Here is a 17,600-nt window from a genome sequence, read left to right as displayed (position 1 = left end):
TATTAGAAGAGCTGCTTTGACTCCGTATCTTAGTAGTATGGCCTAATGTAGGTGTCTTGCAGAAAAGCACACCAGTAAGCTGGATGGGGTGGAGCCTGAGGTCATCTCCCAGGCAGGGCCACCCTATGAACTAGATTGATGGAAATATCAGATGTAGTGTCACCTGGTCTCTGGAATTTTGTCCGAGAAGCTGTCCCCTGGCACTTGCCCTCATGCCAGACACTTGTTTCTCCCTGTATGCCACTGGTACCATTCCAGCTGCTGTCCTGGTGCTGGAGCCCAGAGGGAGTGAGTCTGTGTAGGTCCTAAGTAAGTTGCAGGCCCTTTAGACGAGATTCCTGAGAATCCCGTAATTTCTTCCTCCACCCCAACCCCCACTGGTTTTTAGAGCCGGAAGTTATGGAGACTTATCTTCCTGGCACTGGATCCCTGGGCTGGGTGTTCTGGTGTGGGGCTGGGATCCCTTGCTCCAGAGGTATACCTCCCTATTGTTATCCTCCACACATGGGTGTGGGACCACCCATTCCACATCTCCGCCCTGCCTACCGTCTGATGAATGTGACTTCTTAAATTTCTTGGTTGTCAAGACTTCCATACAGTTCGATTTTCTGACAATTCTGGGTGATAGTTATTCTGTAGTTTAGTTGTAATTTTTCTGTAGTTGTGGGAGGAGGCAAGCCGTGTTTACCTATGCCTCCATCTTGACCAGAAGTCTGCCTAGCATTCTATTATTTGGATCTCCCTTAATTATTTAAGCAAGCTCTCATTGAGAGACATTTAGGTTCTTTTCAAGTTTTAACTATAATAAACACTATGATGAATATCCGTGGTATGGTCCTACCGGAGCACTTATCTTATTTGCTTATGATAAATTACTAGAAGTGAAATTCCTGGGTCAAAGGTTATATACACAAACTATTAAAAATCATGTCATATACTGTCAAATTCTGAAAATATTCCCATCTACTCTTGTTCCTCCACATTCATGCTAATACTAGTTTCTATCAAACTTTATAATTGCTTATATACATATTGACTGAGGAAAAAAAGAGGAGGGAGAAAAATACCTTGTTTTTATTTTTCAGTAACTCATCAACCTAGACACGTATTCATGCTTTTATAAACCATGTATATTTATTCTTTTTGAATTTTTAAATCAGGCATTTTGCCCATCTTTCCACTTATGTGTTTTATGAAAATTACATATTAGTGTTATGTACATCTTATTTACCACACAAATTAAAATATTTTCCCTCAGTTTTTCATTTTCTAATACAGTTCACAGTGTCTTCTGCCTTACATAGGTCTAAAATTAATAGTCCTATTTACCAATATTTGTTTTCACTGTTAGGTTTAGAAGTCTTTTTCATCCCAAATTCACCAATGTTAATCCATATTTTTACCTAGTACCTCTATGGCTTCGCTTTTTATATTGAAAAAAAAAAAAAAAAATCATTGCGGTTTGGCCCTGGTCTGGTAGCTCAGTTGGTTAGAGCATCATCCTGGTACACCAAGGTTGCAGGTTTGATCTCCAGTCAGGGCATGTACAAGAAGCAACCAATGACTGCATGAATAAGTGGAACAAGAAAACAATGTTTCTTTCTCTCACTAAATCAATTAAAAAAGAAAACCAGAAGTAAATCATTGTAGTTCGGCTGAATGATGTCTGCAGCTCTTCCAGGTGTTAACAGCACTGTCCTGAACACTTTGCTGGTACATTCTACAAAGTAAATCTGCTAAATAGCATGAGAACATAACTTCTACGGTTCCTTGTTAACACTGTATGGCATGTAAGGACACATATTTGCTCAAAGCTGTACAAAGCTGTGGAATTATTCATGTTGCTCCTCTAGGCATTAACATATAAAACTTATTGGATGGAGTTTGGGACTCTGAATTAATAGTAGCCTCTGTTAAAATGCAACCCTACCTTGGCATGGAACATACATATTTCTAAGAAGCTTTATACATAATTATTCTTAGAAGATGGCTGGTTTGCTAGCTCCATGAAATGTTAGTTTTGGGGAGTGGAGAAAGGAGGAGTTATGAGGATTCTTTGGCTTAAGGAAAGCCCTGCAGTATACTCACTTGATCACTTGTCATTTCCAGTTTTCTGAAACATAAAATTATACCTAAATCTCTCACTATGTATATCATTTTCCTTGTACCATATTGCTTCTAACCCGCTTCTCAGTAATTTCTATCTTCTAAAATGTTATTCTCTCAGTCTTTATTCATGTGTTAACAAAGTGTCTGCTGACTTTCTTTCATGAGCAATTACTCTTCCTTCCTGGTTGTTTTCTCTAGTTTCATTAAACCGGATCTAATATTTCTATTTAGAGCCCCATTCGCATTTTTTGCTCACCACTCCACATGAGCATGACAAAGATCTTCCTTAAATTAGACTCATTTTCCTATATTATGTTTACAAAAAATAAAAAATACTCTTGATATTATTTCAAGTATGTATGTCTTTCTCCTGACAGTCTAAAGAGATGAAAATATTAATATCATCATACAAAGGAAATGTAAGAGTGGTTAGGTATAGTGTAAGCCCTCACAGTGTGATTTTCTCTTTTTTGTAATGAAGTGCCTAACTTAAGCTTTGGCTACAGAAGCATATACTTCACAGATGACTATCTGGAATATACGCACTGCCAGAGACATGACTAAATCAAGAGCCAGGTCACCTCCCCACACTGAGGGTACTTTGTTTTAGGGACCTTGGTTGATTTTGGTAACTGACCACTGGACCACTTGTTTTCTCTTTCTGCATTTTAAATTCCCGCTTTTATATTTAAATTTTTGATGCATATGGAACTTACTTTGCTGTAAGTAGCTCATGAAACATTTACAAGACAGAATTTGGTGACCAATGGAATAAGTGAGAGGCAAGAAGCAGAAATGGTGAAGCCCTCAGTATTCTTCCTCTTATGACTGATGACACTGTGAAAACATGGTGACATCTCTGAGTCTCAACTGCTCTCTTATTTATGACTCAATTATCTGATTTTTCGGGTTGCACCACACTAGTCCTGAAATATAAAGTAAGAGAGAATGCCATTTTAAATAGCTGAGGTATGCCTAAGTTCTGATCTCCAGATAAAATGAAGGTTATTAACTCAAAAATTATACTTTACTTGTTTGGCACTTGTTATCCTAGTTTATCAATACTAGCCTTTGATACAGGGGAAAAAGAAAGTGTTCCATTCATGTTTTACAGCACTATTAATTAATAACAATATAATGATGAATTCTCCTTCACCCCATCCCCAAATTTAACTTACCCTATCATAGAGCTCAATGATTAAGTGATATGCAGCTTCATCGCTTCCAAATTGAAAATCTATAATTCTATCCACACCAAGCTGTTTTGCACAGACTAATCTCCGACTCTTCAAATGTTTTCGACACTAGCAAGAAACAGAAGAAAAATCCATTTATATAGTAAAAGTGAATTCCTAATTATTTGGTATTGGTTTAAGTTTTTCTTTTCATTATCATCAGGAATACTATTTTAAAAGTAGCAAATAAAACACTATCAGATAAAAGCTTTCAGATAATCAGAGGAAAACATTTTGGTTCAGACAACTCTGCTAACTCTGAAACAGTATTTTATTGGTTTGGCAAAAAAGTCTGTTACACTTGTTCTGTACCATGGCTCTAGAAGCACTTAGTTATCTTTAACTTCATTTGAAACAAGTTTGTTAGACTGCACTGTAACAGCTGTCATTATCAGCGTGCAGTTTAAAATAACTTATCAAAATTGGTGAATTTTTGTACAGTCATTTCAATATTGAAAATGGAAGAAAATATGCAACATTTTCAGCGCATTATGCTTCCTTATTACAAGAAAGGTAAAAATAGCTGAAATGTGAAAAAGATTTATGCAGTGTATGGAGGTGCCATTGACTGATCAAATGTGTCAAAAGTGGCTTACAAAGTTTCTTGGTACTATTGACATTTTGGCCAAATAATTCCTTGCTGTGGGGCTGTCTTACGCATTGAAAGAAGTTTAGCATGACTGCTGGCCTCTACACACTAGAAGCCAATAGTGGGAGACAGCTGACATAATCAAAATATCCAAATCAATCAGGTTACTGGTGAAAATGAAAAATGTGTCTTATTTTACAGAAAAATACTAAACAGACTTTTTGGGCAACCTACTATTCAATTTTTAAGTAGACAATGAGAGAACTATTGTGAAGTTTACATTGTTGCTTTATACCACGGCTAAATCCCTATTCTCGCCCTGATGACCTCACTCAAAGCCATCCCTTTTTGTCTCTTTCTACTCCAGTCTTTTAAGTATTTCAAATTTCCTTTTGTGTGCTTGTGTTCAAAATTAATTAACAGCCCTGGCTGTTGTGTCTCAGTGGATTGAGAGCCTGCCTGCGAACCAGAGGATCGCTGGTTCAATTCCCAGTCAGGGCACATACCTAGGTTGCGAGCTGGGTATCCAGTTAGGGCGTGCAAGAGGCAACCTCTCATTGATGTTTCTCTCCTCTCTTTCTCCCTCCCCTCCCCTCACTCTAAAAATAAATAAATAAAATCTTTAAAAAAATTAATAAGATTCTACTAATCTTCCACTTCAAATACAAATTCTGAACCATGAGCTTATTGGTATTCTGTAAATTAGTCCCCCATCTTACATCCAATTACTACCCTCTGTTGCCACAAACTTACTGATATAACCCAAACAGAATTTTTCTGGTACTATCTCCAAGCTTTTGATCAACTAGCTCAAAATAAAATGTAGAAACTCCTACTCATTATCAAATCCCATTCTTCATATCCCCAGTCATAAGGTTCTTGTTGGAATTAGCAATTAATTTAACCCAAATATAAATTACTTGGTAAATACCTTTTGTTTCAGATTACTTGTACCATCCTTTAGTACAAATATTTAAGTATGACATGGAATAGAAACAAGACTACTTAATGGCTCCTAAAAAAAAAAATCTTAGAATTGTTTTTAATTTTTGAATTTGAAAGATCCTTTAGTTAGTCAAGACCAACAAGAAAAAATGTTTTCTTCAAGACTCAAGTTCAACACAAATTTTAGAGAAGTTAATCTAAAACCACCTTCAAAAATAAAAAAAAGAAGAAAGAAGAAAAGGAAGACAAAGAGTCATTCTTAGAATGTCAACTCTTTCATAACTAAGTAGTTAATTCTCCAGACCTTATACTTCAAACTAACTAAAATTCTCATTTTATGTACTTATATATTCAGGCAGCTGTAAGAAGAGTTTCCATACTTCATAGAATAAACTACCTCCCTTCCTAAATTTAACAGTTCTAATTTAAGAGTAACCTACAAGGATTTTGATTTAAATAATGTACATATAGGGGTATCTTTAAATCTCAGGGGAAAATCACAATCAAGCCTTCCAGAGTCCCCCAGTAATCTTTTTATATAAGAAATGTAGAGTTAAAATGAACATAAAGTGCATCCTTGAGAAGAACAGAAGTCCTCACCAATGAATGGTGAAAAGGGAACGATTCTTTATCATGAGTATGTATGGACATATAATACATATGTAAATCTTGAGGGTTTTGTTTCCCTATTAGCAGCTTAGTGAAAGCCTTCCATCCACTGAACTATAGCTGGCACCCCCAAATGTGAGAACTAGAAACAAACACTGTGATTTACCACATACTGGACACAGCCCTGTCTGTACCATACAACAGAAAAAGTTCTTTAAGTTTATAAAGTGCTTACCATTGTCTGCTCCACTGGAGGGAATCTTTCTACACATTCAGACTGATCTGTACACCTACCTCATAAAATTCTAAGTTTTTAAAAATAAGTATTTAACCTCCCATTGATACTATAGCCTAATTTGGGGGTGTTTATACAATCCCAGTATCATACATCCTATAATATTTGTTCCTCATATCCACTGAATTGTTAACTTAAATAGAATATGCAACACCCATCTACTTTGAAAAGGGCTATACAAATATAAAGTGTCATTACTATTAAGGGCAATCTCCAAAATAACCATTTTGGGTTACTATTAAATATGCTTTTAAGAATTTGATAATTTTATGACAACTCTTGTGATTTGGGAAGCACTTACCTAACTTGCAATCCAAAACAGATTCTAAGTTGCTGGGGATAAGGCTCTTCTCTGTAAAGCCTCTAATGAAATAACACAATGCCAAAACAAATAAATTTCTGAAGAAAAGTGAGGAGGAGAGGAAGAAGGAAATTAATACATATGGATTCCTAATATGTGTCAGGCATTGTGTTAGATGCTTTACACATTACTTCAATTAATCCTCACCAATAACCCCATAAGGGGGATATTTAAAGAAACTAAGTTCCAAGAGGTTAAATAACTTTTCCAAGTTATAAAAGGAGTGGCAAAACCATTAAATTCAAAGTTAGGTATATCTGACTCTTAACACCTTTCCTCTGTAGCACATGAACTTTCAGTATACCTGATATCTCAAAAAGCAAATGAGTAACGTGTCCACAAATGCAGAATCTGTTTTAATAGTAAAAACAAAAGCAAGGAGAGAGGTAAAGAGTAAAAAGATATAATAACTGGTTATATACTGATGTCACTGATATTCCAACAAAATACAAACTGGTTGCTCAAAAGTGAGCTATGGGAAATAAGATTAGGAAAAAGGTAGGGGGGTGGCAGGTGAGAAACAGATCACAGCTGAGAATTCTAGGATATGGGATATTCAGAAACTAGGAAATCATAAAACATGAGCTAACTAATGAAAATGATGCTTAGAAAAAATTAATGTTGGTCTAATACAGAATTATTTTGATATCCAAAGTAGACTATATAGTTAATGGACTACAGGTAAATGTTATAAAAGCTTGAACTACAATGCTGACTGTAGGAACAGAAAGATTTGGAGCATAGCTGGGTGTGAAGGGTAATAAGGAGAAGTCAGTAAACATCTACTTGATTCATTCCAGTGTCCATCAACTATTCCATCTTTATTTTCTCTCTACTTTATCAGTAACAGTAAAGGAAAACCAAATTGTTAAAAACTTCATTGTTAGGGACCAATCTCAGGGCCTTAACATTTACTTTCAAGTATAAGTTAAATTTACCTTCATGGCAAAACTAGACGGCATCATATTCTTAGGCCACTCAAATTCTGTTGTGTGGATTCGTATGCCAGATTCAAGCAAAAGTGTGGCTTTAAAGTCTGGTCTGTAGAAGAAAAAAAGTTAATTGTTTCTTTAGAGCATTTGCCAACGCTAAGTTAGTGAAACAGAAAGAACAGGTTAAAAAAAAAAATCAACAATCTCATTTAACTACCAAAGATAGAACAAACCTTACTTTTGAAGACGAATAAGATATGTCTTGTTATCCACATCATAAACGTTGTTTACTCTCATTCCTAGCAAGCTGCAAAGAGAAAGGAAACATGTAACAAATTATACCATTTGAAACATAAAACTTCACACAACTGAAAGCTGCAGGGGGAAGCAGAGCCTGTGAAGGAGAAGAACTTCGGGGATCTTCCATTGCAAAGATACGCAGTCAACCAAGGAACAGAATCTGAAGGCCATCAGGCATTCAGTCCCAACTTAAGTGCAACTATTTAAGAACGAAAGTGGTCCATCTGCCCTGGGAACACCGTACAATGCCTTGCGTCTCTGAAAAGACCCAATTTTTTTTTTTTTCTTTTAGGAAAGACAGTCTAAATCCACTTAATTTACTGCAAGAGGAAACAAAAAAGGTAAACAGGGTCCTGGGAAATACGACAAGGCTCACACAGCTAAATAATAATAACCAGACCAGATCTGTCACTTCCCTCTGGGGCGAGGAGGAGTGTGGAAGAAACCAGGGCTCCACTCTGGAAACCTCTGGAGCAAATGACGACTCTGGCGTCTTGGCGTCCACCCGGCGTCTCGTTTTTACTAAACTCTAGCTACTAGCCCCAGGCGACTCAGGCCGACGAAGCGAGAAACCCGCCATAGCCGGACACCAGACCTTGAGAGACTAGCAACCCGCCCGAGTAGGCGGTGCGTCACGCCGCCGTCGGGAACCCCATCCCCACCCCTCACCGTCACCCTCCGAGTACTCTGCGGGCCACGAAAAGATGTCAATGCGTCCGCCCGCCCTGGCCTAGCCAGGTCCGCAAAAGAATAGCACGGGGGGCAGTAAGGGGAAATATCAGGCTGGTCTTGATTTTAACCGTGGGGCCCCGGCTTCTGTCTCCTGCACTCCCTGCATGAGTCCCGTCACCTGTCGTACATTAATTACCTGGCATTCAGCTCCGCGAGTACCGCACGGAGGTCAATGGTGCTAAAGCGGGTCTTCATGGCGAAGCTTGAAGGTCGCTACAGCAGGTCTCACTATTGCCTGACTCGGCGCCGCTACTCTTCCACGCAGGCGCACTTGGCGGAGATCTACGGCCCCGCAGAAGACCCAATATTCCTAAAGCGAATGTGTTTCTGACACTTTCCAAAAGAATTTGGTTATCAAGTGGCCGTCAACTCGCTTTTCTTTGTCCCGGAGCGACCTAAAATAGATCCAAACTATTCTATTAAACTACATTCCTTCCTGGAAAGCTTACGGATTAATTCTGTTACGTTCCCCCCTTGTGTTTCAGAACTCAAACTAGCCTCCGTAGTGACTCCTGCTGGTCGTGACAATTTATGAGAGGCAATCTTGAAGATTTCCCGAGATGGGCCCTAGGGCTGTGTGTGTAAAAGCAATGGCTCCTTCCCGTTCGGTTACTTGGACATGTACAAATGTAAAAAGTGAAACTGTTTCATTCGCCCTTTAATTATTGGAATGGGTAAGACCCTTCAAAGCAAAACACCAAAAGCATAAAAGATAAAACTAATATATGTAATGGGTCATTTTTTACTCTTTGCCATTTTTTGCGTTTTACCCCAGTGGCAGGTTATTTTTTTTGCTCACGTATCCTCGCAACCTTGTGCTCCCCTCCCCTTTGCTAGCTGACCCTAGCTGTAGCCAAGGACATGAGAATAGTTTTGTGCCAAGTATTTATCAGCTGAAGCTCCTTCTAAATTAGAAAGTGTGTATATATGTAGTTTCTCACGCCTGTGTAGTTTTTTTGTTGTTATCTGGCTACCCCAAGGACATGAGTATAGTTCTTTTGCCTTTAAAAACCTTTTAGTCTGTAAGGCGGGGCGGCTCTCCCATCTTCTGCTTCTGAAGGTGGGAAGACCCGCCCCTGGCCAGGTAAATAAACGCCATAAATTTATTTCTAAATTGCCTCGTGTCCTCTTTGCTCACTAATGCTCCATAACAATATATTTGAATGCATAAAACTTTAAAGTTTCTGCTTGTCAAAAATATTCCACCATTAACATATTTAAAAACTTTTAAAAATACAGTCAACTTCATGATATACTGAACTTATTTCATGAATGTTGTAGGAAATTATAACGTATGACCAAGTATTGGTGGGTGGTTGAAATAGGTATTTTTCAATGATATTGAGTAAATGCCAAACAAAGTGCATTTATAGCAATGGCTGTCTGAAAACCATGCTTTAACCCAGGACAGTTTTTGTTATACATTTCAGGCACTCAGGCAAGCAAAACAAATGCGGATAGTAGGGCATCACGAGACCCTAAATCACACTTTACATGGCTCATGTTAAAATAAGTGTTGCTCCCTCCCACAGTAGATTGGAAGCTCTACAAATGCAACGACTTCTCTATATTATTTCTGCTCTCTGCTATCAACATGGGATCTGGTAAATATTTGACACTTAAATATTTTTTTAATGTATAGTGGCTGGATGAATAGATAGATGAATGGATAATTTGTTAAAATATTATGGCTTAAAGAAAAGTTCACACTCACACTCAGAAGGGGGAGAGTATTGACCCTGAAAACTTGTACAATATGAAAAGATTTTTAAAAAGTACAAGCATGTTAAAGAAGACAGTTTCTGACTTCACAGAGTTCTTTCAGATATAGTCTAACATTGTACACTATACCTGTATTTGTTTTCTACTGCTCCTATAACAAATTACTACAAATTCAGTGGCTTAAGCAACACAAATTTACTACCTTACAGTTCTGAAGCCCAGGAAATTCCAAACCGGTCAGCAGGACTACATTAGGTTTGGAGGTTATACAGGAAAATATGTGTCCTTGCCTTTTCCAGCTTCCAGAAGCTGTATACATTCCTTAGTTGGTGACTCTGCATGACTGCAATCTGTTTCCAGGACACATCTCTTTCTTTGACTCTGACCCTCATACCTCCCTCTTATAATGATCATTGTAATTATATTGTGCCCATGGGATAATCTCCCAAGATCCTTAATTTACTCACATCTGTAAACCTCTTTTTACCATGTAAAGTAAGGTATCATAGGGTTCAGACATTAAGCCATGCACATCTTTGGGGGAAGGATGCCTTATTCTGCCTTGCACACCTCCCCAAAGGTGGTGAAAAAGATTGAAGGTGGGTTGGAATCTCAGGGCTAACAGAGGCAGCTACTCAAAAGCAGTCTTTACTTCGATAGCTAAGTCATTCTGGACCGAGTTCCAAGATTTATTTAGTAAAAAACATATGAGGATGCCAAAAGTACTTTGCCTCCTATTTTGGGGTGAAATGGGGTAAAGCGTTAAAACGTAAAAAGCATCTCCACATATTTTCATTTAGTGAAAAATACACAGATTAGGGGGTGACTTTTAAATCCTGAAAAGTTGTCCTGCTGAAGAATTGGAATAAGACTCGATCCATACAATTGTAGAGGGCATACACAGAAGCCACCATGATGAAGATACTTATCCAGTCCAAGGAGGGCCTTTTTAAGAATAGTTATGCCATCTACAAAAACCGGAATACAATTAGCTTTATGAAAAGCTTACTACTTTTTCCCCTTTTCAGTTTACAAGTGGTGAAAAATCTGTGCTTGCAGTCTTTATGTTTCTTAAATTATATTTTATTGATTATGCTACTATAATTGTCCCAATCTTTTCCTCTTTGCCCCCCTCCATCAAGCACCCCTGACTCCCTCAGGCAATCCTCACATGATTGTTCATGTCCACGGGTCATGTGTATAGGTTTGTTGGCTACTTCATTTCCTATAATGTACATACCAGTGGCTTTTCTGTAACTGCCTAGCTGTACTTCTAAATCCCCTCACCTTTTCATCCATTCTCCCACACCCCACTCTCATCTGGCAACAATCAAAATGCTCTCCACCTTGGTTGGTGTAGTTCAGTGGACTGAGTGCTGGCCTGCAAACCCCAAGGTTGCTGGTTTGATTCTCAGTCAGGGCACATGCGTGGGTTGCAGGCCAGGTCCCCAGTTGGGGATGTGCCAGAGGCAACTGATTGATGTATCTCTCACACATTGATGTTTCTCTCCCTCTCTTTCTCCGTTCTTTTCCTTCTCTCTAAAAATAAATAAATAAAAACTTTAAAAAAATGCTCTCTGTATTCATGATTCTGTCTCTGTTCTTCTTGTTTTTTAGACTAAATTATCGATAGATATGTACTTATTGTCATTTTATTGTTCATAGTTTTGATCTTCTTTTATTCAAGAAGTTCCTTTAACATTTCACATAATAATGGTTTGGTAACTCCTTTAGTTTTTTCTTGTCTGGGAAGCTCTTTCTCTTCTCTCCCCTTGATTCTAACTGACGACTTTGCAAGGTAGACCAATCTTAGCTGTAGGCTCCTGCTTTTAATAAATTTGACTATTTCTTGCCAATCCTCCATAGCCTGAAAGGTTTCTTTTGAGAAGTCTGTTGACAGTCTTATGGGAACTCCACTGTAGGTAACTAACTTTTCTCTTGTGGCTTTTTTTTTCTTTTTTTGAGAGAGAGAGAGAGAGAGAGAGAGAGAGAGAGAGAGAGAGAGATTTGTTGTTCCATTTATTTATGCATCCATTGGTTGATTCTTGTATGTACCCTGACTGGGTATCAAACCCACAACCTTGGCCTATGGAAATGATGCCCTAACTAATTGTGTTACCTGGACAGGGCCTTTTGTTGCTTTTAAGTTCTCTCTTTATCCTTAATCTTTGGCATTTAAATTATGATGTGTCTTGGAGTGGGCCTCTTTGCATCCATCTTGTTTGGAACTCTCTGTGCTTCCTGGACTTGCATATCTATTTCCTTCACCAAATTAGGAAAGTTTTCTTTCATTATTTTCACAATTTGTTTCTTTTTCTCTTCTCCTTCAGCACCCCTATGATGTGAATGTTGGGACGCTTTAAGTTGTTCCACAGGCTGGTTACACTATTCTCGTTTTTGTTTTGTTTTTTAAAATTTATTCTTTTTTCTTCTTGTTGCTCTAATTGGTTGTTTTTTGCTTCCTTATGTTCCAAATTATTGATTTGATTTTTGACTTCATCCACTCTACTGTTGTTCCCTGTAAATTGTTCTTTATTTCAATTATTGAATCCTTCATTACTCACTGGATCTTTTTTATGGTTGTTTTAAATTCCTTGAGCAATCTTATAACTAGTGTTTTGAAGTCTGTATCTGATAGATTGCTTATGTGCATTTTGTTTAGTTCTTTTTCTGAAGTTTTGACCTGTCCTTTCATTTGGGCCATATTTCTTTGCCTCCTCAATTTGGCAGCCTCCTGTGTTTGTTCTGTGTATTAGGTAGAGCTGCAATGACTCCATGTCTTGGTAGCATGGCCTAATGTAGTAGGTGTCCTGTAGGGTCCAGTGACATGGTCTCCCCTATCACTCAACTGGAGTACTTGAGGTGCAGCCTTCACATGGGCTGAATACACCCTCCTCTTGTAGTTGAGCCTTGATTGCTGTTGGCAGATCAATGAGAGGGTCAGCTATAAGAACTGGCTGTGACCACTGACCACCAACCTCTGTCCTCCATGGAGGATCAGCTGTGTGGAGGCAGGGTGGTGGTGCTCTGACATGGCCTGTAGCTGTCCACTGGGTGGGCAGGCTCTGGGATTTCCCAGATGGTGCAGGTCAAGATCAGCCCTCACCTCTGTTTTGCCTGGGGCCACTCTGCCTGAGCTATAAAGCAATCTGAGATGGCTGCTACTTGTGCTAGGGTTGTAGAGTCCCAGAAAAAGCCAAGCTGTGAATCTAAACTGGCTGCTACTAATGCTGGGCCTGGGGCCATTTAGCAAAATGTACAAGTGCTGGGGACTCACTGATTTAGGAAGTTGTGAAGCATGAGCCAAGACCAGCTGTTCATATGGAAAAGCAACTTTGGTGGGCCCATAAGTTGGATGGGACAGTCTCTGGTGATCTCCAGGACAGGGCAAACAGTGTTAGCCAGCTTGATGGAGTCTCAGATATGGTACCAGACTGCCAGCTCTATGGCTGTGCAGGGGGGGGGGAGGGGGGAAGACAGGAGGTGTACAGAAAGGAGACATTGGCCTCTGCCTGCCTTTCTGTTGGGAGAAAGCTGTCCCCCAGCTCTTGCCTTGATGGCAGACAGTTGAGTTTCTCTCTGTATATCATTGGTGCCTTTCAAGCTGCTACTGTGATGCTGGAGCTCAGAAGTGAGTCTGAGTAAGTAAGTCCCAGTGTAGATTCTTTAAGAGGAACTGCTTGGGACTCCAGAAGTTTCTTCCATGTACTCAACCCCCACTGGTTTTTGCAGCCAGAATTTGTGGAGGCTTATCTTCCCGGCACTGGAACCCTGGGTGGGGACGCCTGCTGTGGGGCTGGAACTCCTTTCTCCCAAGAGATCCCTCCTGAATTTTTATCCACCACTCTTGGATATGGGACCAGCCCTTTCCTCGTCTCCACCCCTCCTCTCGGCCTCCGTTCCTCTCAGTCTGGATGGATGTGTTTTACTTTTAACTCCCTAATCATCAGACTTCCATTCAACTCAATTTTTGATGGTTTTGAGTAATAGTTGTTCTATAGGTTTGTTGTAATTTTGATGTGCTTGAGTGAGGAGACAAGCAGTGTTTTCCTATGCTGCCATCTTGACTTGAAGTAGTGTGCTTGTAGTCTTTAAATCACCAGTAGATTATTAGCTTAATGTCAAGATTGATGTGAATGTGTGAATAATTTCCACTGCCCCTAAAATGCATGCATTTACAAGGGAACCTTCTAAGATAATTCTTTCATAACGATGGAATTACTATCACAGACTACCAGAACTGACCATTCGAAAGATTGTCTTCTTTTACTCATTATTCGCCTATTTCTCCTTAAAAAGATATAGACACAGTACTTGCTCAATTTGGCTTACAAGAGGTCATTGAGACTTTGCCCTCTCATCAACACTGGGTTCAAAAACACAGCCCCCAAGCTCTGCGCTTCAATTCTTTTACGTTAGCTTTTTGGCAAACAGAGAGAGACAAGGGAACTGCATTCTGCCATGCTAGCCCCTCCATCTCTGCACAAAGGGCATCTGGGCTTCCCTAAAGTTGTTCTTTTTTTTCTATTAGGGGAGAGAAGAAGAGGCCCCGTCGGAAGGTCAGCACTATCGTCAATGGGTAGAATTTAAGGATTCGGGAGAAAGACTTGTTTGGCCAGACAGAGCTTGACGCCTGCAGCATTTAAAAGCAAAAACCTTGGCAGTCCAGGGGTGAAAGAAAGTGACATCCTATTGGCAGGAGGTGGGGAGGGCAGGTTCGGTCCGCTTATGGAGCAGCTAACGATCGCTGCATGAAGAATTTGGTAATTCTAGAGTCGGAGGTGCTCTTTTGCGTAGTTATCCGACAGATTGTGTGAGTACACGAGCATCCCCTGTTGGCTCCGAAGGCGATAACAGCTTTTCGCAAAGATGTGTTAAATATGTTCCAGTAGGGGTCAGCAGTGAGGTGTCTGAGAAGTGTATAATGGGAAGAGAGGCCGTAATGAAGGTAGGTAAACTGTACGTAAAAGTCTGAATCTGGAAGGGGCCAAAGTTATCGTTTATTTGGAAAACACAATATTCAGAAGAGAATTCCCTCAAGTCATGGGGGGGAAGCAAAAGAGACGGGGTCTCGCTATGTTGCCCAGGCTGGAGTGCAGTGGCTATTCACAGGCGCGATCCCACTACTGATCAGCACGGGAGTTTTGACCTGCTCCGTTTCCGACCTGGGCCGGTTCACCCCTCCTTAGGCAACCTGGTGGCCCCCCGCTCCCGGGAGGTCACCATATTGATGCCGAACTTAGTGCGGACACCCGATCGGCATAGCACACTACAGCCCAGAACTCCTGGACTCAAGCGATCCTCCTGCCTCAGCCTCCCGGGTAGCTGGGACTACAGGCGCGCGCCACCGCGCCCGGCGTCAGCCAACGGTGCGAAACTGTATTCGAGGCTGAGTTCTGGTGACGTCATCCCGGAGCGCGGCGTCTCAGGAATAACACACCCATAGGAGGCGGTCTAGAGGCTGTGTACCTGAGATTGCCATCCGTAGCGAGGATGGATCGCTCCTTTCACTGTCTTATTTCCTGATATTTTGTTGTGAAACCTCTGTTTTCGTGTAACAGAATTGGGTCGGAATACGCTTAATGCGCGTAGCGGGTGTTCGGACGGATATACCGAGCGCAAAATGAAAGGCAATAACCTGGTACCTCAGCATTGCCTTCCTTCCGCACGCCTTAGATACGTGCCGCATTTTTGCCGGGGACTTTGTTTACGAGAGAACCAGGTGTCCTCACATCTCATCGTCCCCAGCAAGCGTTTTAGGAGATGCCTTTGCTGTATGAAGAAGTATAACACTTGGTAGCGGAGGTCGAGGCTCCTCAATAGTGCTTGGAGGCCAGCTCGGTGTTCACTATTGGAAAGAAGAGAGCCGTCTGCTTTCGCCACTCTCGCACGTTTGTTGCCAGTTATTGGAGAAAAATCTAGTATCTGGGTATGCTGGTGCAAGAATTAGGATTTGGCAGCCTGAAGTCATTTTTGTTACAAGCTTAGATTAGGAAGGTATAGAAGGGAAGAAGGAAAAAAAGAGTTTCCAGCCGTAGTAAATCTGCAACCAGCAGACTTCTCTTGTTTTGTTTTGTTTCTGGTCTCCTATCAGCAATCTTTTCTGGTCCCCCTTGTTGCCAGAAACCAATCCAAACTTTACCAGCCACCTCCTCTCTTGCAGCAGATAACTTTTGCTCCATTCTTACATAAATTAAAGTTGAAAAAATTCTTTGAACTCCTTGTCACTCTTCTCAAAATTTATCCTCACATTTTCAAGGAAAGGCAGCTTTCTTTCTGTTGTCCCTTCCTTTCTCAAACCCACTACTCAAAATTTCTCCTTAGAGACAGGCTCAGGGGTTTTGCTTTCCACTGTTCTCCTGGTTGCAAATCCCATGGGAGCCCCCAGAGTGGTTTTTTGTTTGTTTGGTTTTTAATACTGGCCTGAGCAAAGGGCATGGCTAGCTCCAAAGAGGGTGGGCATCCATATCCTTCGTTTTGAGGGCTTTTATCTTCTGCAGTCAGGAATCCTAGGGGAAGTCTCAGGGGAGGGTCTTAGCAGAATATTCATCAGCTTTCAAGGTGAGTTCTTTAATATATTGATGTACCAAAATGAGTACAAAGAGGGACTGGAGTAATTTTCTGATTTGTTTCATCTTCAAGGAGTGTCACTGAAGAGGGACTGGACTGAGGTGATCTGCCCCAGCACCGTCTGCAATGTGTAAACTGTTTGCTCCTAAGTGTTTTTTTGTAGGGAAGATAAGACCTTTGGTTTATTATCTGGCTGTAAACCGGCTGAATCAATTTGTTCAGCTGTCTGTCTCAGTTTCCATATTCCCCTTGCCAAGGAATTTTCCTAGCTTCTTACTAACCCGCCTCAAAGGCAGGAACCAAAAGAGCACCAGTCATCTCCAGGACATCCCAAAGGGATGAATCAGCCTTAACCTCCTGTAAAGAGTCCAATTTTCTAGTTTGAGTCCTGTATCCTTCTCCAACCTCTATTTGTATACATGTCCATTTTTATTATAATTGGGTTGTGAATCTTTTATGTTCTGCTTTTATTTGTCACTATACTTTTAGTGCCAGTATATGTCTCTCAATCTGATGCATAATTTATGATGACTTAGGTGGAACCACTGTCCATTACACTAAGCATTGCTAAGTTAATTACTGACAAAATTGAATTGTTTTTTTTTCTTTTTTCTTTTTTTTAAGTTCTGTGATTTTTCTTCCAGCTTTATTGAAATGTAATTGACAAATAAAATTGTAAGATATTTAAAGAGTACAAAGTGGTGATTTGATATATGCATACATAGTGAAAGTGATGGGGGACCTTAAGAGTTAAACATTTTTAGCTTTAATTATATGTAATAGGGTTAGTGATTGATGCATGTAGAAAGCTGTTGTTCTAAGAACTGGAATGCATGGCCAGATCTACCCTGACTCCCAGAGTCCCACAAGCAATTCAACTTTTGTGCCCAAGGAGGACTACAAGCCATCAAGATAACATCTGTGTTGCTGAAAGCAGGTCTGGCTGCCTGCCACTATGAAAGCCAATACTGGAGAGGCAGGTGCTGATGTAAAGAAAAGTGGTTTACTTTCAGGTGCTGGCCACCTGGAAGATGGGGGACTCACGTCTCAAAGCCCATATCCCCCTCTCAGTGGAGGTAGAGGTTTTTGTGAGGGAGAGGGGAACAGAACAAAGAGATCAATGAAGGGGGTTGAAAAGTTCTCTACATGTAGACAAGGATAGTCCATTCCGATAAAGCAAGTGATGGTCCAGTGTGCATCA

The 17,600-nt window shown here is 40.3% G+C and overlaps 1 protein-coding gene and 1 non-coding gene across 5 annotated transcripts in view; both read right to left on the bottom strand.

Moving 5' to 3' along the window:
• Positions 1-8,367, bottom strand: part of NEMF (nuclear export mediator factor) — a 69,271-nt gene extending 60,904 nt beyond the window's left edge. For 3 of the 4 annotated variants that reach the window (XM_090270087.1, XM_090270088.1, XM_090270089.1), the window contains exons 1-4: positions 8,244-8,366; positions 7,314-7,382; positions 7,082-7,184; positions 3,288-3,413 (exon numbers count right to left, since the gene is read on the bottom strand). In XM_090270087.1, the coding sequence (XP_090126213.1) occupies positions 3,288-3,413; positions 7,082-7,184; positions 7,314-7,382; positions 8,244-8,302 (357 nt within the window). In that variant the 5' untranslated portion in view covers positions 8,303-8,366. Of the gene's footprint in view, positions 1-3,287; positions 3,414-7,081; positions 7,185-7,313; positions 7,383-8,243 lie in introns of all 4 variants that reach the window. The other variant, XM_090270086.1, reaches the window with a different exon arrangement.
• A 6,520-nt stretch (positions 8,368-14,887) lies between these two features.
• LOC150015747 (signal recognition particle RNA) lies at positions 14,888-15,187 on the bottom strand. The gene has a single exon (XR_016510263.1).
• Positions 15,188-17,600: the final 2,413 nt, after the last annotated feature.

This window comes from Furipterus horrens, unplaced genomic scaffold, assembly GCF_987537825.1.
Source record: "Furipterus horrens unplaced genomic scaffold, mFurHor1.1.pri manual_scaffold_3, whole genome shotgun sequence".
Taxonomy (NCBI): domain Eukaryota; kingdom Metazoa; phylum Chordata; class Mammalia; order Chiroptera; family Furipteridae; genus Furipterus; species Furipterus horrens.
This window is presented reverse-complemented; position numbering and strand designations above follow the sequence as displayed.